We start from the raw sequence: 23,114 nt of genomic DNA, 5'->3' as shown, positions 1-23,114 counted from the left end.
TGATTACGATATGACGTCCGTTTTCTCTTATTAGTTGAGCTGTCTGCACGTGAGCTACGTTCCACCTGCTGTCGCACGTGAGTTCAGATTGCAGCAGCAGTAATGTTAGCAGACCAAGATGAGTGGAGTTGAAATAAAGGATGGCCCATCCTCTCAAAATCAGACGTCTGGCAACATTTCGGTTGTATAGTCATTGCTTTAGACTCGTCCGCTTTTTGACACGCATACTGGGTCAAACATCCTAAGTTTTAAAGTCTTCACAGTGATTTACATACTTTGCACAGCGACATGGATACCTCCTAATGGTGTTGAAAGAGTCACATACTGTATTTATAAGGTACAATTCACCCTAAAATATCATTCTGTCTTCATATAATGATGTATTGGCCGCCGCAAAATCACACATCACGTGAGCTGACCGTGATCTGTTACTACAGAGGGCGGACTATGATAGACGCGCGCGTATGTCAAGCCGTTTTATCATTTAAACCTTTGATCTGACTATCCATAAATATATTTAGAGATATCTCTAATTATATTTTGACTAGTCATAATTATAATTCGACTACTCAAAATATAATTAGAGATATCTCTAAATGAATTTAATTAAATATGAATTAAATATATTTATGGATAGTCAGAAGAAAGGTTTAAATGCTAAAACGGCTTGCCATACGCGCGCGTCTGCTTCAGTGAACAGAACCTGCAGGTTGTGACTAATAAAGTAGTAAACAACATTCAGTTTGTGGAACAGAGTGATGGTTCAGGAGCCGCGTGTGTGAACAGCACTTAGCAGTGGAAATGAAACCGAAAACGTACACATTATTTAAACAATCATATCGCATTTTAGTGTTATGATTACGACGAGCATTAACCCTTTTGAGTACAGAGGTACACAAAAATGCACGTCAACATGATACACTTGATAGCGCCGACATCAGCGACGCCGAAGAAATAGTAAACCTGCCTAAACTGCTGAAAAGAGCCACGACGGTCCTGTGTAATGAAAAGACGGCCACCCTGTCACTCGTCATGCCCAACATGAAGACAGCCATCCATAAAAACCTCTCAGACAGATACACATAAGTTCATGATTATCTTATAGAACTGCTGATTACCTGGAAATGTGGATTTTTTTTGCACACACAAAAAATGCAAGTGACCAAGCAAAGCCTTAAGCTCTTACTGTTAAATTTAATTGAAGAGAAAAAAAGCTTATTTTTTTGCACCTTTACTTAAATTGTTCCTTAATTTTGTCTCTGTCATTTCAATAATATTTTTTAAGAAGTTTTTAAATTGTTTTATTTTCCAGAGACAGGCCTGTTTAATATATATTTTTAAAAGAAGGTTCAGTTTAACAAGTTGAAACAAAAGAAATACATAAAAAATAGTTTACTTGGTAAAATTTGCATTTCAGTTAAATTTTCAAGTTTTATTCCAAATATCGTGATACATATCGAATCATGAACATTATATCGTGATACACATCGTATACCCCTACCCAACACTGATCTTGAATCAATGCTATTGCCCAGGAAGGTTTAATATATGATCACACATATTCTGTAGTTTGTGTGAGTGTAGATATTTGTGTGGCTTACCTGCTACGTTGAGTCTAGCTGTACGGCTAATGATGGTGCCCAGGTTGTCTATAGTAGCCACGCACTGGTAAACCCCCTCATCGGGTTTATTGTGTTTGGAGTGCACCACTGAGCTGATGAGCAGAGAGCCATCGGCCAGGACCTGTCTGCGCTCGTCTGAAGCCAGGCTGAGGAAAGAGCCATCTTTTTTCCACTCGATCTTGGCAGGAGACTCGCTGTGGACTGAGCAGTTGAGGAGAACTGGCGCTCCTCGCACCGCTAGTGTATCCGACGGCTCCGTGGAGAACCAGAATGGGCTGAAGTTCCTCACTGCTGATCCTGTGGAGACACAGAAAAAAAGAGCTTAGACTCAGAACTGGATTTGTTCTCATTAGCCGATATGAAATGAGACAATACAAAATTGAAATTAGGTTAGACATTGGATGGAATGCTTTGGGATTTAATAACTGAAGGTATTTGCATCATTGCTTAATAAAATTAAAATTACTCTCAGATGGATGAATGTAGGCCACAGCTTATGCTTAATATATTTCTTTTATTCCTGGCTTTAAAAGCCAAACACATCCATTCAGACGTCAAAACTTTATAACTAGCGTCCAAAAAGGACAGAACGCTTCTGTAAAGAAAGAATAACAATGAGCAAATGTGTTGGAAATCATTTTAATTATTAACTTTAAATTACAAACCGAGCCCTTGGATATTAAGAGGTATTTGAATATCTTACATTGCTCGCGCAATAGGAAATGGGAGTTGGAACTGACAAGTCTAATTCAAAAAGTCAAACTAAGCGCAATTACTTTGCATTTGTCCTCATAAATTATTCAAATCTTGGCCTCAAGAGTCATCAGGACTTTGAGTGGATAAATAACTTGAATCATCTCTACTTCTTAGACGGGAAATAAATAATGAGCTTTTTTTAAATACTGCACCAACTGATGTGCTGAATGCTAAATATAGCTAGAAGCAGTTGGGCAGTCAAGTTTTTGGCCAGTCTACAAAAACTAAAGCCAGCACAAAAAAACACAAGTCATCATTCTGCCATTTGAATGCTAGGTTTAATATCTGGGGTCATTGCTAATGAGGATGCCCTACATTCCCTATTGACTTGAAGCTGAAACTGTCCTGCTATCACATACTGTAAAAGTATGAACTGTGTTTGATAAGGAACTTCCTTGGACACTCTTAAGCTGGAATTATACTCGCGCCTGGCACTGCATCGCGCACCTCCGCTGACTGCGCGCGTACCTCGCGAATAGGCCGAGGCTTTTATACTCGCCGCGTTTGCCGTTGTGATATTTTTAAAAACGACAAGGGGCGGTCAAAAGAAATCCACCGTAAAGTCAGACGGATAAACAGAAGTAGAAAGTTTCCGGAACTACGTCATATCATAATATAGTTCAATATTTTTAAACTATTGATTTTCTATTGTTTTTATATATTACTTTAATGATTATAAGTATTTTTATAGGACATTAAAGAATTTTTTTTTAATCAAATAACTTGCTTTTGTCTATATCTCGGCCAGTTTTACCATTTAAAGTTTATTATAATTTTAATCACAAGAGAACATGAGTTGCTTTACAAATATATTTTTATTATGGCAATAATAGAAGCAAAAAAAAGAAAAGCAGGAAAAGAAAATCTTTTTCAGATTTAGCCCCCTCCACAAATAAATAAATCAGTGTTACTGGTGGAAAAACATATTCTGTATTTGTAAATAATGACAACAGAACATGAGTTACTCTACAAATATATGTTTTATTATCCCAAAAAAAAGCACACATACTAAAAAAATCTAGATTTGTTTTTAGATTTAGCCCGCTCCACAATTCACACATTACTGTCTGGCTAATTTCTGTTCTCTTCTTATGATAAAAAGGCAGTGATGGTCCAACATTACAGATCATTATCACCAATAAAGCCCAGAGAACCAGGGCATCAGTATATTGTAAACCGATAAATTTTAAATATTCATTCCCAGTTATCAAAGAAATACTTCTGTGACTTCATTAGTTTTGTAACTATTAAACTGTTTTAAATTCAAATTTAAACAAAATACATCAGTGTAAAACCTATAAATGGTGGAAAAACATATTCTGTGATTGTGTACCTGGTCACTTTTGCCATGGCCCCTTTTGGTTTTAATAAATTTATTCTTCAGGTTTTTCTAAACCTTTTAACAAAAACTTTCTCCTTTCCCACGGCGGTTGCAATTTCTAGCCAAGAATTATTGATCATTAGGTTATCTCTCTGATCACGGGTCATTAGATGTGTGTACAGTCGTACTGTTTCAGACAAAATCTCTTAAAAGTGTATCACATTCCACTCAAATCAGTTGCGGCGCCGAACGCACTGTTCGCTCGAGTCTCAAAAAATGCCTGACGCACCGCCAGCCGAAATCATGCCGCGCGCACATAAAGCGAACCTTCGCAAACTCCGCGATGACGTCACATTCACCAAATGCACTTAAGTAAACAAGCGGACGCGTCGAGTATAAACAAGGCTTTAGAAGGCTGCAATGTTTTCGAGAATTTTGCAAGATCTTTAACTTTGCCATAAAACCATTTAGTATTATTAATGTAAACGGTGCACGCTTCTATAGCTACAACCAAAAGAATAACTACAATTCACAGCATATCAATCGATTGCTCAAAAAAAGTTTTATAGAGGCTTGACAATAATAGGCAAGTATGATGGAGCACGGTTGGAACTGAAGACTGCAGGAATGTGATCCTCTAGGATTAGGGTGCTGCTACCTCCAATACGGTACCTAGTACAGGGATTCTCAACTTTGGCCTTTAAGATCTACTATTCTGCAGAGTTTAGCCCCAACACCAATTCACCACAGCAGAAAAAGCTAATGAAGTTCTTCTGGATTACTATGATTACGAGAAGATGAGTTTGACCAAGGTGGGAGCTAATAAACTATCTGCAGGAAAGTGGATCTCAATAGTATTTACCCATTATGTGTCAATGTAATTTTGTTTTTATTTAGTTTAACCCAACAAGGTGTTGCATTCGTAGCCTTTCCACAAGGGTATCTTAACATAAACTGCCTTAAGAGCAAACTCTTGTCAAAAGTGGGCATCCCTTACTCTAGGGGTGGGCAAATTTGGCCCCTGGAAAGTCACAAGAGATTTGAGCAACAGAAATAATGTTTGGAATTCCCCCTATATGGTCTCTTACAAAGCATCCACCAGGAAATTATGTGCCAAATTAATTGGCAGTTTATTAGCTGTAATAGACACAGATAAAGATCGGGATAAACCAAAGGAAAGTGAGTGAGCGAGTTTGACTAACATATCGGTTTTAAATCCCTGAGAGTTTGCCTCCAAACACCTGCAACACATTTGCCTGGAAGTTTGTAGCGAGTCTGAAGATCTTGGGTGCATCTCAATCAGCTCCCTTGTTCAGTAGTTAGTGCATAATGCTCAGAGAGCATAATGTGTCAATGCAACTTTATTGTTTCTTTTTAGTTCAACCCAACAAGGTGTTGCATTCTCAGCCTTTCCACAAGAATCTCTAAACATAAACTGTTTTAAGAGCAAATTCTTATCAGAAGTGGGCATCCCTATACCTTCTCCAGGGGTGGGCAAATATGGTCCATGGAAAGTCACAATTTGAAGAGTTTTGAGCAACAAAAATGATGTTTGGAATTCACCCTACATGGTCTCTTATAAGACATCCACCAGGAAATTATGTGTCAAAGTAATTGGCATATTGCTTTGGTAGTCCCAGATAAAGATCAGGATTGGGATAAAGATCAGGATAAACCGGGATAAACAGATACAATCTACATTGTAAAAGCGCTATAGAAATAAAGATGAATTGAATTGAATAAACTGAATAAAAGTAAGTGGGTTTGATTAACAGAGGGGTTTCAAATCCTGGAGAGTTTGTCTCCTAAAACAACTCCTACACATTTGCCTGGAAGTTTGTAGTGAGTCTGAAGATGTTGGGTGTATCTCAATCAGCTCCCTTGTTCAATAGTCAGTGCATAACGCTGAGGGAGCATAATGTGTCAATGCAACTTTTTTTTTTTAGTTCAACCCAACGAGAAGTTGCATTCTCAGCCTTTCCACAAGAGTCTCTTAACATAAAGTGCCTTAGAGGTAAATTCTTGTTAGAAGTGAAATTCAAATTTGGCAACAGAAATGATGTATGCAATTCACCCTACATGGTCTCTTACAAGACATCGACCAGGAAAATATGTGCCAAATTAATCGGCAACTCATTTGTTTTGGTAGTCCCTGATAAAGATAGGAATAAACCAAAGGAAAGCGAACGAGTAAGTGATAGACACTTTCAAGTTTAACACGGTGGTTTCCAATCCCTGAGAGTTTGTCTCCACACAACACATTTGCCTAAAAGTTTGCAGTGAGTCTGAAGACCTTGGGTGTGTCTCAATTAGTTCCCTTGTTCAGTAGTCAGTGCACTGCTCAGGTAGCCAGCTCTATTATGTGCAATCTCAACCGCAAAATTCTTCCAGTGCACTACTATCCTGAGAGTTTAGCTCCAAAACCAATTCACCACACCAGAATAAGCTAATGAAGTTCTTCTGGATTACTGAGATTATAAGCAGATGAGTTTGACCAAGGTGGGTAGTCCCAGATAAAGAAGGAAATAAATCAAAGGAAAGTGAGTAAACGAGTAAGTGATATACTCCTTCATGTTTAACACAGTGGTGTCCAATCCCTGAGGGTTTGTCTCCAAACAACACATTTGCCTGGAAGTTTGCAGTGAATTTGAAGACCTTGGGTGTGTCTCAATCAGTTCCCTTGTTCAGTAGTCAGCGCACTGCTCAGGTAGCCAGCTATATTAAGTGCAGTCTCACCCACAAAATTATTCCAGTGCACTAAAATGTTCACTCCCTTAAAAGTGCCACAATGCACCGTGAAAATCAGGGAGCATCGATGCTCACTATGGTCCCTTAATGAATGTTCTAAAGCACCAATTATGAGTCACGTGAACCAAATCACCAAGCATAATGACAAACAAGAGACATTTTTTCAAAAGAAACTTCTCATAATTATATTTAACCATAAAAGAACAACAACTTTATAAACAAACTTAGACCGGTACCGAACAACCTAGCAAACATTTATAACTGATTAATGGCTGAAATGTTGCTGGTATATGTAACAATCAAATTATTTATCTATAATGTGCTTTAAACAAAACAAAAAAACTATAAATTATTTATAATTAATAAATAAATTATATATTATAAATAATTTATTCAAAAATTTTAATGCTGTTCAATGAGGAAGTTTTTGTACCACACTAACCGAATTTGTGTACATGACCTACTGCTTCACAACCTCGGGAGCTAGGGATCTGATTGAGATGCAACTCTCGACTTGCTGGTTCAGGAGTGTTTAATTATGGATAAAGCTAAACTCTGCAGGACAGCAGCCCACCAGGAACAGGTTTGACAGTAGAGAATTGTTAAAGTTACCCGAGCTATAGACATTTTAGCTGCCTTTCTGAATAATAACTTACAGGCATAAAAATGTGAAAGTATTGTATTGCATCATATTTTGACTTGCTTGCACCTATTCTAAGGTTCATTCAAACAGTGAAGGTTTTATCTCACATGATTTAAAGTATCTTGTAATGGAGTTTGCGGGTGTTGGTCAGATAGGAAGTTTCAGGGTCTGTTGGTAGTAATTGTGGTCAGCCCTCTGTCCACTTAGAGGGGCCTCCTGGAACTAAACACTTATATGCTGACTCACATTTGGACTTATAGAAATGGCAACGAAAGCATTACAGCAGCTGCTTTTGTTGGCTGTACTGTTCTCCGGCTGTATAATTGCACTCTGGCAAATGTTAGGCTGTGCTCGAAAAAGTTTACTCAAGACAAATGCGAGGTAATAGTGATCCCAGCATAAACACATCTGGATTAGATTTATTTCTGTAAGATAGATGCAAGTTCTGTTCACATTGTCAACACTGTATAGTCCAAAGGTAACTGTCTAAATAGTCCAAAGTTAGCTTTTTACAAAGATTTTCCATACCAAAACTGATTATAATAGACATCATTGTAGTGTACAATGGAGTCTAAAGGTTAGTTTATACTTCAGTGTCAAGTGATTGTCATGCCCCATGGTAGTCGTGCATTCTGGGTGTTCTGCACGCTGTTTGTGTTGCTCTGCAATGACACATCCAAAACACTAGCTGGCAGAAGACTTTTATGTTCCTCTGTTTAGAGTTTGCAGGTGTTTTCTCTGAATGCTACCTTAATGTACAAGTAGCTAAAACTGCTCATTCAGAGGTGGAAACTGGTGGACGTGCTATAACTTTAATCATAAGGTAAACACTAAACAAAAGTTTCCAACTAGAGCTGCTTCATGGGACTCGACACTTGCAAGCACTCGCTCCATCGAGCTTGCAGCTATCACACACACTTGTCACAGCTACCAAGCTGACCAATCACAAAGCTTGCGGTATGTGTCGTTGCAAATATCAGCCACAGCGAGGGCTATTGGACCGCATGAAGGTTGCGCCAGGGCATACGCATGTGTTTGAGGCAGAAGTATACATTAGCCTTAAGTGTCTGAGACCACAAGTTTTACCTAGTACTGTATAATATTTCATTATAAATAAGTGCTGGGCAATAAATCGAAATAAAATTGGAATAGGAATCATGATTTAGAAAGTATCATTTCAAAATTCTTGAATTAGAACACAACTTTGCTTCTTTTTTCCATGAATTACACATTTGAACGAATCAATTGAATGAATGATTTCATTGCAAACTCTTCCGAATTTCTGGTGTCTTTTTCAACGGAAGGACGGATGACTTAAACTGAAGAGTTTAAATTGTCTGTATTTATTTGGACCATATCTGGAATATCTAACTTTATGTCAAGTGTTTCACATTGGCTTTTCATTACAGTTACCCAGAAATCAATATGTAAAATACAATAGGTGATTGTCTAGCAGAAGCCATTTTGGTAATGCTGGTTGAAAGTCTCTCCACATCATGATAACAATCACTAAACTAAGTGGTTCAGATGTCTTTTTATGTATTTTATTATTCCTTGAAAGTTGTAAGACCAAGAAAAGTTTGGTCTGAATATTGTGATAGGCTGCCCTAATGGCCTTTAAAAATAGGTAATCGCATACCTCTGTGCTCCGTTAGAAAGGATAACATCATTAGAAAGTCACAGTGAATACCAGGTATACAACATACTACCTCTTTTTTTAGGTTTGGGATTGGTTTCGTAATTACCAACTGTACTGTAAAGTTTTATCTCCGGTAAATGTTATAAGATGTATTGTAGTGATTTTGTTTAGTGCACGTTCATGCATTGGCATGGCTTTGGATGGCCATTTAAAAGCTGGCATGTGGCTTTTAAATGCTATCAGGCTAACGTTAACATTTTCCAAGATCTCCAATTAAACCTTTAAAGATTTCTCTAGATTATTTTATGCCCAGATGCGTTCCAAGATATTTTAAATAATTTCATGTACCATGCCCTATGTTACCACTATACCATAACAGAGGCGACTATCCAATAATGAATAGAGATCTAAAAGTGTTTTCCACAGATGGAAGGTCCTAAATTCCATTGGCGAGAAGGGAATTCAACCCCAGAGCAAAGCATCTGAAGATCAGCATACTTAATCATTAGCATGTTAACGGCTGTTTGGATCATGCATAGAAGAGGTGTGCAATACCATTAGCTACGACTGATGACCATCTGCTGCTACTCAGACTCTGCATCCCAGAGTCCCACAGTAAAGCTGAGACTGACACCACACTCACATTCCCCCTTTTTTTCTGAGCTCAATGGCATTTTAAAGCTCTGCTACGCATCTATGAGCCATATAGGCTAAGAAGCAAAACAACTACTTCAACAAACCAGTGAAAATGATCTGCTACTGTACCTCAGGCTATTTGAAAATAGAATGCTCAGTGATTGAAACTGATTGGTTAACTCCAACTGTTAAACCGAATAAACAGGTCTTTGTGGTCTGGAATACTAGGCCGGTTTTAGAATGCACAATACCTTTTGTTCATTTGAGTCAGATTGTACAATTTGACCCCTAAATTTGTCAAGAAACTTGTCAGAGTACGCAATTTTCCTTCCATTTTAATGACATGATGTCATTGAGAAGGCAGAACCAATGAATGGACTTAAATCACTGGTCCCCAACCTTTATATCACCACAGACCGTGGCCAATGCTTGACAATTTTACCAAGAACCGAGGGTGGGGATAGTTGTTCGTAGGTTGCTAGGTGACCATAAACCATTTTCTCAGAGGATGACAAGCTGACAAAACATTGTTGTCACTCTGATACAAGTTTTATTTATAGAGAAAATTACAAAGCACTGCAGTGTTTGGGTGTTCTGTGTTCGTAATTAGTCTACCGAACTGTCGATATTTTGAATAACGAACTTGCACAAACAATAATATGAATGAATAATGATAATAATAATTAATAATAATAATTCCTTACATTTATATAGCGCTTTTCTTGGCACTCAAAGCGCTTTATACAATGGGGGGGATCTTCTCATCCACCACCAGTGTGTAGCATCCACCTGGATGACGCGACGGCAGCCATTTTGCGCCAGACCGCACACCACAAACCAGCTGATTGGTGGAGAGGAGACAGTGATGCAGCCAATTGAATATGGGGATGGTTAGGAGGCCATGATAGACAGAGGCCAGTGGGCAGATTTGGCCAGGATGTGGGGTTAAACCCTTACTCTTTTCGAAGGACATCCTGTGATTTTTAACAACCACAGAGAGTCAGGACCTCGGTTTATGTCTCATCCGAAAGACGGCGCTCACTGAGCAGTATAGCGTCCTTGTCACTATACTGGGGCATTAGGACCCACACAGACCGCAGGTTGGACGCCCCCTGCTGGCCTCACTAACACCACTTCCGGCAGCAACCTAGCTTTCCCATGTTGTCTCCCATCCAGGTACTGACCGGGCGCAGCCCTGCTTAGCTTCAGTGGGCGACCATGTGAGAGTTGCAGAGAGCTAGCTGCCGGCTCCTGAAAGGCCACCGTCATTTTCTATCTTAAGTAGTTGATCTTCTTGCACAGCCAAGGTGGATTCACCTGATTTGTTGACAAATGGGTTGGGGATCTATTCCTTGGCAGTTTGTGGATCCTTCACCGGGGCTTTTTCCCTTAGCAAAGAAACTTCCCAAAGTCGTCTGTTTCTTACTCATTTTGCAGCTTGTGGGTTGAATTTAAATGCTCAAGTGACCGAGATTTAAGCAAGAGAATAGGGTCATTTTTCCAAATAAAAGATTTTTTAAAAATAAAAGATCGTTCAGACTTAAATAATAAATAAAAATCAAATAATCAATGATTTCTTGTGTGGCCTGGTACCAATTGATCCATTAACATAACTAACAAATGCAATTAAACATACAAATGTAACTTAATATAAATATTTAAAAAACAAAGTCCCAGAAATGTCCTATACGTTGTCATCAATTATATAAAATATTTGATGTGACTTTATTCCTAACCTTTTTTTTTCTTTCGTCTTTATACAATAATATTTTGAATTTGTTGGCCTTTTTTCCCTTAGCAAAGAAACTTTCCAAAAACATCTACTGATTTGGTTACAATCATGCTATTTTAATTATTATTGTTATTATTAATATTATTATACAAAACAAGTTAATGAATAGGGCTGCACAATATATAATTTCAGCATTGATATCGCAATTTGTGCATCTGCAACAGTTACAACGCAGGATCTTCATTGTTGAGTTGGGATTATAGTTGATTATAAATCAATGCAGAGTTAAATAATAATAGAGTAAAAAAGGGTATTTCTCCCAAAAATGTAACTTTACTCACTATTTTCAATTGTTGAACACAAAAAGACGATATTTTAATAACTTATAAATGATTAAAACAAGTGAAGGTTGAGTAAATAGTGATTAAATTGTAACTTTTGGGTGAACTATCCCTTTAAGGCCAGTGACTGTGTGAACATGTCAACATTTCAGATTTTAAAACATCTGGCCACAAGAAATTTTGTGTTTGTAACTTTAATAAAGATTACCTTATAAAGACAACGTAGTGTTGATTGTTCGACTCTCCAGAAAACTATAGTTCTCCATTTTATTTATCTATGCTTGTAAGTTATTACGCTTGTTATTTATTATTCGAGATCGAACCCCTACAAAATCACCCCAATCTATCTAAAATGAAGAATTATTTTCAAATAAAACTGTATCGCAATCGCTATATATATTGCAGAAATACGAAATATCACATTGTCCGAATGTTCCGAAACAATAATTCCTTACATTTATGCTTTTCTAGACCCTCAAAGCACTTTACACATTGGGGGCAATCACCTCATCCACCACCAGTGTGCAGCATCCAACTGAGTGACGCCAGATTGCACACCACACACCAGCTGATTGGTGGAGAGGAGACAGAATGATGAAGCCAATTATGATAAGGAGGCCATTGGGCAAATTTGGTCAGGATGCTGGGCTAAACCCCTACTCTTTTTCGAAGGACATCCTGGGATTTTTAACCACCACAGAGAGTCGGGTTTAACGGGTTTAAGACGGCGATCACCGAGCAGTATAGAATCTCCTTCACTATAGTGGGGCGTTAGGACTCACACAGACAGCAGGTTGAGCACCCCATTCCGGCAGCAACCTAGCTTTCCCATGTAGTCTCCCATCCAGGTACAGACCAGGCGCAGCCCTGCTTAGCTTCAGTCGGCGACCATGTGAGAGTTGCAGAGAGCTAGCTGCCGGCAAATATTGTGCAGCCCTTTTTAGATTGTAAACTGTGATATAAGAAATTATGCCTGATATTGACCGCAAATTAAAAACCTACTCCATGTTTCATCAAAATAATATGTATTTCACTGAATCTATTTTATTAAAATTTGAGAATAAGGAATTTCTACGTGCAAATTTTACCAAGTAGTGCTTATAATAAGTTTGTCATTCGATTTGTAAATATTTATGCTGAAGACTGCACCATATTTATCATTTAATGTGCTCAAAACAGAAGAAAAATAAGTGCAGCATAGACCAATTACACAATCTCTTTAGAGTCACTTGAAATTCAGATTAGATACAAGGACTCTTCGGCTGTGAATCGTTTTAAATACTAAGCAGGTCAGAAGAATATTGGATTTCAGCAGGAATAATGTCATATAAAGGATGAATAATGAAAAAAAGAGGAAGAAAGAATAACCTTGACCACCCCTGCAGAGGGTGTAGGACTATTACAGTATATGGTATGCATTAGTTTAATAATCTTGAACTTGTCAAGCACAGATACGGCATAATAAATAAAATATGAAAAGAGAAATACTGTATGCCCATTGAATAGATTTATTCCTGAAAACACTACAGATAAGTCTGAGTAAACCAAAAAATGCTGAGACATTTATTTCAGTATGGTGCTGTACTTCCAGCTAAAATGGAATAATAAGTACACTCTAAACAACACAGGGTTAACACTGCCCAAACTTGGTTGTTTTTAACCCTACAGCTGGGTAAATATGGGACAGAGCACATTAGGGGTTAAATTAACCCAAGTAATAGAGTTATTATTTTTAACCCTATAAATAGGGTTTTCTACCCAATAATTGGTTATTTTTACTTAAATAATAGGTTCATTTAATCCAAAATTGCCTGCAAAAGATTGACCCAGTAATTGTGTTGTTTTGACTTGGCATCACTGAAGTACAGCGGCGGATGTGCAGCTTTGATTACAGGTGTACAAAAGGTAGTAAGAAATTATTTAATTCAGAAAGGTCTGACTAAGGGCTGCTATGGGCATGAATCTCATTTTAATCATCTGAAAACGCAAGGAATCTGTTTATGTTACATTATTTTCATTGCATTTAAACAAATTAGTACACAATATGTGGTATCCCAAACAGCCCCTGCTGTGAGTTGATTTGACCCAAAGAGCTGGGTTGAAACTAGGGCTGGGCGATTTAGCAAAAAAAATAAATAAAAATCGTTTTTTTTATAAAGTTTGACCGATTCACGATTTCGATTTTTTTTATTGTGTTACTAGTCTTCTCAAAACATTACAACAACATAACTGAAGTAACATTCTCTTTAAAAGTAACTTGAAAAACCATCTGGTTAAGGAACATTGTATTTTTAATGGCCATGTCATACAAAAATCAGTCAAGGTGTAAATAAATGTAAAACAAATTCACGAGTTAAATAGCGTTGCTGAAGATTTGAATAAGAAATATTTGTGTAAATATTGCACTTGCAGGAATACAGAGGAATTTTTGCAAGTTTTGCTGAACCTAGGAAAGATTGTCTTCTGATTGAATGACAGGTTGTAATGCTGCTGCCTTTTTCTTAAAAAGATACAGTGGAAGAAAAGGTCTGAACATGGAGACTGTAAAGCCTAATTTAACCCAATGTGTGAAGTTGTGGACGTATAGCAGAGCAAATACAAGCACCAGATGTGTGTCTAATATAAAATAATATATTAAATCTATTTTTCTTTTTTCCCCCTTTTAAATACCGATCATTTGATGCGCTTTGCTCCACCCTCTATTATGCTGGCTGATCTGTCTGGTTTTCAACTAGGTCCACTAAATGACGTCATGGGGGGGGTACTTTCATTTTCACTGCTACTGGCCCTCACCTCTGCTCGTGTTCAAACCAAAAGATCGGCGTGGATTTTCACATTGCAGGCTTTTGTTGAGATCCAAATGCCTGTTGAGATACATGTTGAGATCGAGTTTATCGACTTGATGAGGGAATGTCTTGAAAATCCACACAGACGTGCAACAAGTAAAATCCTACATGACTTCACACTTTAACAGTCAGTCAAGCAGGTCGCACACCAGAAGCGCCGCGACACGGCGCGGACATGACAGTTTAAACTATCACACACCAAACGCGCACATTCACATGATATTTACCATGAAACTAATCAGATGGCGCTCTGTGGGCCAGCTAAAATATGAACTGCTTTGTGAATCGTGGCTGGGCGGAGCCAGTGTGTGTATAGAAACCTGTTTAGAATTCTAAAATCCATGGCGTGGTGCTGTGCGACGCGTCGCCGAGAGGCGCTTCTGGTGTGCTTCCTGCTTCATACAGAGAGTGAACCCAAGCGCATTGGTGCCATTATAATGTATTAAATATATATATATATATATATATATATATATATATATATATATATATATATATATATATATATATATATATAAATATATATATATATATATATATATATATATATATATATATATATATATATATATTAAAAATCACGATTTCTCAATTTCATTCAAAATTAAATCGTCTTAAAACGTAAATTCAAATTAATCGAAAAAAAAAAAAATAGGAAAAATCGCCCAGCCCTAGTTAAAACTACTCAAGACTCTGAAAATCACCCCCAAAATTATCCAAAAGCCTCAACGCAAGATTAGGATAGAAAAAATAACCCTATATTTTTTTAAGTGTAGGAGGCATTTCTTTTTGCATATCATTCCCTCATAGCAAACTACTGGTAAAAGGAGCGTGGCTAAGAACATTTGTGTGCCAAATGCAGAAAATGGTCAGTCTTTGATTAAAGATTACCAAATCAAATATATATCATTTAACAAATGAACTTGCACGGACTTAATGTTCATCTACAGAACAACAATGTGGACTAGCAAAACAAATGTGTACATTTTAATTACACGCGGACTTTAAATATGCAAATGAGTTCCAATTTACTAAAGAATACCTAGGTACTTGTGGCTTAGCTTGTTTTCGTTAGTGAGGGATTTTGGTGTCAGGAAGCACATTGCAGGCAAAAGTCTAATCTATTCTACTTTTCGCTGCTCAGGAAATGACTTCGAACCGTGTTCTGCAGTGCAGGGAAGCAAGAGAAAATGAGCTTGTCTGTTTGATAAGTATGAGCTGTTACTCCTGTCCCGAGTCCTGTGAAATCCATTTTATTCCACATCCAAAGAGCACTTTAGAGCCACAGATCTAGTCAGTGGAAATTTTCTGAAGCCAGGCAGATATAGAAGAGAGAGAGAGAGAGAGAGAGAGAGAGAGAAAAAAGATTTGTGTTGTGCCTCAATCATATACTTTCACCTCTATAAAGTGTCTGTCAGACTGTTGAGGGCAGATGGGTGAGGTAGCTATATAGCTAAGAAGAGCTCTTCACAATCAGCAGGTTTAGCTGCCGATATATTAGTTTAAATACAGATCTCAGTTCAGGAAAACTAATATGCAGTTTCCTGATGTAATAACTGAACAAACTGCATGTACTGCATGTACACAAACAATAACATTGTCAAAGAGTTAACATTGGAGGATGCAGCCTCTGAACTGAGGCACAGCTACAAATTATGCATTCAAAGAGCGATGCGATGCGTTAAGGCTGATTTACCAGATGGGAACCAGCAGATGTGCAACAACTTTAATCATAAGGTAAACACAAAACAACAGTTTCTATCTGGAGCTACTTCACGGGATTCCACAATCACTCCAACGGGCTCACGGCTCTCAGCACTGCCCACACTCGTTACCGCTACCAAGCCAACCAATCACAGAGCTTGCGCTACACATGGTTACAACGTGTAGTTACACTTTGTATTTGCGTGTCAGCGTTGGCTTTAGCCAAGATGAGGACTATGTGACTGCGCAAAGGCTGCGCCAGACCTGTATAAATCAGCCTTTTTTGGCCAGCAGGAAATTTTTAAAAGCAAACTTTGCATTACAGTTTTAAACATATAAATTAGGTTTTATTTTATTTGGACATCTTTTTTTATGTAAAAAAAAATAATAATAAATAAAAAAAAAGTATGAAATGTCTTACTAAAATGTGATTTTATAGACAGTTTACATTTTTATGTGTACATGTATGGATCAAAGAGAAATATAGTTCTAGTTTTTGTAAACCTTGTTTTGCCTTGAGATTGCTTATTTATACGTTTTAAATTCACTTGGGGAAAAAGACATTACACATATTCATTCATTCATTTTCCTTCGGGGTCGCCACAGTGGAATGAACCACCAACTTATCCAGCATATGTTTTTACACAGCAGATGCCCTTCTAGCTGCAACCCAGTACTGGGAAACACCCATACATTCTCACATTCACACACATGAACTACGGCCAATTTTAGTTTATTCTATTTACCTATACTGCATGTCTTTGGTCTGTGGGGGAAAACTGAGCACCCGGAGAAAATGCACGCCAACACGAGAGAACATGCAAAATCCACACAGAAATGCCAACTGACCAAGCAGGGACTTGAACCAGCAACCTTCTTGCTGTGAGGTAACAGTGCTAACCACTGAGCCACCGTGTCACCCTAATAATAATAATAAAAATAATAATAACAGCAATAATAGCTCTTTAGTGAAGAAAATTACCACTTGATGTCACAGATTTAACTAAATAACATTTGATAGTTTCCATGGAGGCAATAATTCTAACATTTAAAAATTGAAATCATCTGAAAGCCTTTTTTTTCCCTTTTCAGACACCAAAATTTAAATGAATGGACAAAATGCATAACATTTTGGTTGAAAAACTGTCGCATAAATAACAACACTGTGACTTTACCAAATGCTCAATTATTAATATGCTCTTTTAAATTATGAGTACCGTGTTATAACCCTACCACACACTCCCATTATGTTGTGAGTGAAATATTCCCACAGGGACACACATAAGTAAAAAGAGCTCATTTACCTGGTTTCTTCCCAACAGGAAGCTGCATGCCCTCTATTGGCTCTCACACAAAGGCAGGTACTATTTCCACCAAAACACAGAGCGGTGAAAAACCACTTTCCTCCAGATCACCTCTTAATAAGGCTCCGCTCATTTCCAGAAAGCATTTTGAAAACTACACAAAAACATATAATCAACACAAACCCGCAAAATAAAAAAAGAGCTCACAATGAAATTAAACAAATGTAGGTTGCCACTACCACTTAAAAAAAAAGTGAAATTCCATGATTTTCAAAAGTTGAAAAGCTGAATTTGCATCATTATGGATTTATGATTTGAAGAGTTCCTTACTAAAAATGATAAGATCAAGAAAATACAAAAAAGCCACTGTAAAATTACAGCAAAAAACATATTTTTGAATTTTGGTAAATTTCTGTAATTTAACATCCATTATTTTATGGGATTTTTTTTTTTGGCAGCTGGGATGCTGGAAAAAAAAACGTAAAATAACGTACATTAAATTACAGAAATATCTTAAGCTTAAGAATTGCTATGTGACATTAATCACAAAACTCATTAAGCCAAAGCCTATTTGATCAAGGCTTCATTCATTTATTTTAATATATTTAATATTACTTTTTTACTGGACTGTTCAGGATTTTTGTAAATTAGACTGTATTTAACTGTAATATAAACTGTACAGGCAGTGTTATTGTATTTATTAATTTGTTATTTGTTATTGTAAATATTCATTTATTTGTTGCTGTAAGTAAAGATATACAATACTGGAAATACATAGAGCGAGACAAATGATGCTGTAAATGTAAATGCAGTATTTTGCCGTTATTCATTTACAGTAAATTACTGGCAAACTAGAGAATTTTCCTGTAATTTTTCTTTTACGGTAAATTTCTGTGATTTAACGTCTGTTATTTTACGGTAAATTTCTGTCATTTGACAGTCGTTATTTCAAAGTAAATTTCTGTAATTTAACATCTGTTATTTTTTCTGTAGATTTCTTTATTTTAACGTCCATTACAGTAAATTTCTGTAATGTGACAACTGTTATTTCAGAGTAAATTTCTGTTATTTACCATTTGTTATTTCACGGTAAATTTCTGTAATGTAACAGCCACTATTTCAAAGTACATTTCTGTCATTTAACATCCGTTATTGTATGTTAAATTTCTGTAATTTAATGTCCATTATTTTACAGTACATTTCTGTAATTTGAAGACTGTTATTTCAGAGTAACTTTCTGTAATTTTACGTCCATTACTTAACGGTTAACTTTTGTAATTTACTGCCCGTTATTTCACAGTAAATTTCTGTAATTTACTGGCCCTTATTTTATGTCTTTTCCAGGACCCTAGCTGTTGGGAAAAAAAAAAAAAAACATGAAATAAGAATGTTTGTTTTTACAATGTGGGTTCCACACAATCGATTTGTGTAAGGACAATATGAAGGAATTAAGTTAACTTAATTAAACCTAACATAAAACAATTAGGTTAAACTCAATAACTAAAAAAACTAAAATTGTGTGGTTTTAGCTTAATTTATGCAAGTAGTTTGAACAAACAGCAAATATTATTTTTTGTGTGTATAATAAATAGAAAACAGCCAGCTGTCGTTTCCCTCCAGATTTCAATGATTCTATGATAAATTAAGTAAATGACACAAAATTTAGGGAAGCTTGCAATTATTTTTTAAATGCTGCAGATATTACTTGGCCAGCAAAAGCCACTGTTCAAATTCCTTCTGTATCATCTGCATTGTTTTACATTAAATAACATTATACTGACATATAGAAATTTCTCATGTGGAGTACGATATCCTGAGCTTTAGAATCGTCACATGACATTATCGCAACACCCATTCAGCCAAAGCCTATTTGATCAAGGCTTAATTCATTGTATAGTTTATTTTAATATTACTTTTCTAATGCACTGTTAAGGATTTTTGTAAATTAGACCGTAACTAGGCTAATTAACTGTAATATGAACAGTATTTTGTTATAGGACAGTCATGCAGTATGTTACTGTATTTTAAAGCTGCATTGTGAAACTACTGTATACTTTACAGTAAAGATATATAATACTGTAAATACATATAGAGCGAGACAAATGATGCTGTAAATATAAATACAGTATTTTTGCTGTAATTGATTTACAGTAAATTACTGGTGAACTGCTGCTAGTAAGTTAACAGTGTGCTGTTGTTGAAGATTATTATTTTCATCATTTATACTTATGTGGTAAAAACGATGGTGTAGGCTTTATATGATTAAAACGTACACACCTTTTCTCTATTTCTCTCCGTGTTCTCTTTTTAAAAGTTACAGAAAAACTATAGTTTATGAGGTCATAAAAAGTAATGAAGATTTGCACTATATATATATATATACATATATATATATTTTTTGGTGCTTGTTCAAACTACTTATTTATAATGAGCTGAATCAACACAATTCTTTTGCTTTTTGGGAGAAAACTTAATTGTTTTATGTTCAATCAACTTGTAATTTGTAAAAACAATTAAGTTAGCTTAATGAATTGTGTGGAACTCTGCATTTTCTACAGTGTAAGATGTTTAATTTGTGTACATTTTCACTGCAAAACAGCATTAAAAAATGCCACAAATATTGTCGTAAAATTAGAAAAATTTTGTCATTTTTGGTCGCAATAATCAGACATTTGGATTAATAGGAAGTACATTTTTAAATGACAAACAAAAATATTATATTCCATGTAGTTTTATCTGTAACTTGGACAAATAATATAAATGTCCTATTATTACTTAAGAAATTGCACAACCAGTGAGAAGCCTAAAAACAAACCAAACTAAATTTGCTTACACCACACAGAAAGAAGCGTATTAATTTTCAGAATTAATCACTGGGATCACATCTGGAAATTACATTCAACCTCACCTTCTAGTTGATCTAGAATGAAGGAAATACCCTGCGGCTCTGCATTATTGAGTAGAAGGGGCTTCTGAGCTGTTTGACCTTCAGCTAAATAAACAGACCAAAAGCAAAACCCGTTTGCTCTTTGGAAAACAGGTCCAGATTTTTATTTCCATCCCATAATGCACCTTCCCCTGCACGCCTAGAAACAATAGCAGTTCTTTGTCGTTCCCTTCCAGACTTATTAGTCCGACTGGAAAGCCTCTTCCCTTTCATGTCAGTCCACCTCCAGTTTGTCTGCATCTCTCCAGGTTTGCCTTTATCCTCTAGCATCATTTCTTCCCCATCTGTCACTTCTGAGCACAGCGAGGCATCGGCAGAGATCTGATTACGAGAGTCAGAGAACTGACTCAAGGATGTGTAACTTTGGTCTGGACTTCCCTGTGGAGATCTCACATATTAAACCCCCCTAATAACCCCTTCTCTCTGCGTACGCTTTATGATCTCATGCTGAAACTGAGACTCATTCTCCTAGAACATACTGTCACACAGTACAGAAACAAATTAAGTTTTTCATGGGCACCAAAGCTGAATGTTTCTTATTTTGAGATCTATTTCATTATTTTAACACATTTCTGTTATTTGGATGAATTATCACAGAGTAAAAATTGCAAGGTTCCACAATTCATTCACGTTGTCCATTAACGTAGCAAAGTTATATGGATTAAACAAATTAAGTGGTGCCAAAAAATAAAAAATAAAATAAAAATTCTCAGGAATTGTGTTGTTTCAGCTCATTTTTTACATAAGCGGTGTGAAAAATATTTTTTGAGCGCATGAAACAACATTTTAAAGGAAAAGTTTATACAAAAATGAACATTTACTCACCCTCAAGTGGTTCCTTAACTGTCTGTTGAACACAAAAGAAGATCTTTTAAAGGAAACATGTTGGAAACCTGTAACCATTGACTGCCATGGTAGAAAAAATAAATACTGTGGAAGTCAAAGGTTACAGGTTTCCAAGATGATTCAAAATATCTTCTTTTGTGCTCGACAGAATAAGGAAACATCTGTTTTGCTTGAACTATCCATTTAAACATACAAACAGCATATTTTGATAATTTAATCATATTAAAACAAAGATTACTTCAAAAAAAATGGCAATTTATTGATCAAGTATGGTAAAATGTAAAATTTTAATATAGCACTAAAAGTCGGCCTTGTTTAACTTTGATCAATTGTGAAATGTGTGCTTTTCATTAAATGTCATTTCATCCAGATATAAGCTGCATCATTTTCTTTTAATTGATTTATTACGTCAATTTGACAAACAAAAAGTATCGATTACATTGTTGTTTTTATTATAATTATATAGAATGACAATCATCAAAGATAATGGTTTTCATTAGTGCTAGACAAAAATGAATCGCACCAGAATAAAAGTTTGTTTTGATATAATTGAAGTTTGTGTGCTGTGTTTATTTATTATCTATATATAAACGCACAGATACACTAAAAGAATTATGTTTGCTGCTTGTTCAAACTTCTTATTTAAATGAGTTAAACCAACACAATTCTAAAGGTTTTTTTTTTTTTGGGAAGGGGGGGACTTAATTGTTTTATGTTCAATGCACTAGAATTTGTAAAAACGATTAAGATAACTTAACCAATTAGTGTTGGGACAACATGAAGGAATTGTGTGGAACCCAACATTTTTTTTTTTCAGTGTATGCAAATATTTGAGAAAATGTTTATTTGTATATATAAACAACAACCTTTTGTATAGTTTTGTTTCTACATATGTGTGTATCATCTAATGCTATAAATAATACATATGAATATCTAATACATGTCTAAAAATGGGTTTTCTTTTTTTTAGCGCAATCTAAAGCCTAATTTTAAAATGAAATTTCTCTCCAAATCCATTTACTGTGTAAAAAAAGTGACCTAGACCTATAAATTTCAGATCTACTAAATATTGACGAAAGTTTAAATCAATTTGTAACTTTGATTCAGTGGCTAATTCGTATGAATTCATTCATCTCATTCATACAATTTAGCACAATTTGCCCATCCCCCAATGATGGATGGGTTTAGGGGCGGGGTTGAGTGCCACACCTCCTCTTTAAAAGCGGTAATTCATAAATTTTTGATTTAGTTGCTAATTTGGTATAAATTCGTACAATATCATTCGTACAGTTTAGTTCGATTTGATCCTCCACCAATGACGGATGGGTTTAAGGGCGGGGTTAGGTGCCACGCCTCTTTTTTTAAAATAATTTGTATAGTTTTTTTTTTTTTTTTACACGTATGTTTGTGTATCATCTAATGTTATAAATAATACACATGAATATATAATATACTGTCTAAAAATAGGTTTTCTTTTCTTAACGCAATCAAAAACCTAATTTTTAAAATGAACTTCTCTCTCGGTATCAATTATTGTGTAAAAAAATAATTACCTATAAATTTCAGAACTACTGAATATTGACTAACGTTTTACTTTCTTGTTCAGACAACAAAATCTCACGGCAATTTGTTATTTTTTTATTTAGTGGCTAATTCATATGAATTCGCACGATCTTATTCGTACAATTTAGCCCGATTTGCTCATCTCCCAATGACGGATGGGTTTAGAGGCGGGGTTGGGTGCCACGCCTCCTTTTTAAAATCGTACATTTTTGTCTGACTGAACTCGAGTCATACAAATTTATCCATACGAATTCATAGGAATTAAACACTAGACTGACAAAAAGTAAAATTGTTACCTCGTGAGATCAGGCTAGTTCAGAACTGTCCAGCATCAAGCATCCTTTAAGGTTTATTGACCCACTGCAACGAGTTACGTTTTATTGTTCAGCTCCAGAGGTCTATTTAAATTCTGACCCCTCTCACATCCTAAATGCATAGACTACATTGATAATAGCGGGGAGGGTCG

At 36.0% G+C, this 23,114-nt stretch overlaps 1 protein-coding gene across 50 annotated transcripts in view; it reads right to left on the bottom strand.

Moving 5' to 3' along the window:
* Nucleotides 1–23,114, bottom strand: part of neo1a (neogenin 1a) — a 335,667-nt gene that overhangs the window by 208,896 nt on the left and 103,657 nt on the right. For all 50 annotated transcript variants that reach the window (NM_173218.2, NM_001328497.1, XM_021477387.3 and 47 more), the window contains exon 2: nucleotides 1,602–1,919. In NM_173218.2, the coding sequence (NP_775325.2) occupies nucleotides 1,602–1,919 (318 nt within the window). The remainder of the gene's footprint in view (nucleotides 1–1,601; nucleotides 1,920–23,114) is intronic.

Source organism: Danio rerio, chromosome 7, assembly GCF_049306965.1.
Source record: "Danio rerio strain Tuebingen ecotype United States chromosome 7, GRCz12tu, whole genome shotgun sequence".
Lineage (NCBI taxonomy): Eukaryota > Metazoa > Chordata > Actinopteri > Cypriniformes > Danionidae > Danio > Danio rerio.
Note: the sequence above shows the minus strand (reverse complement) of the source record. Positions and strands in the feature narration are given on the sequence as shown.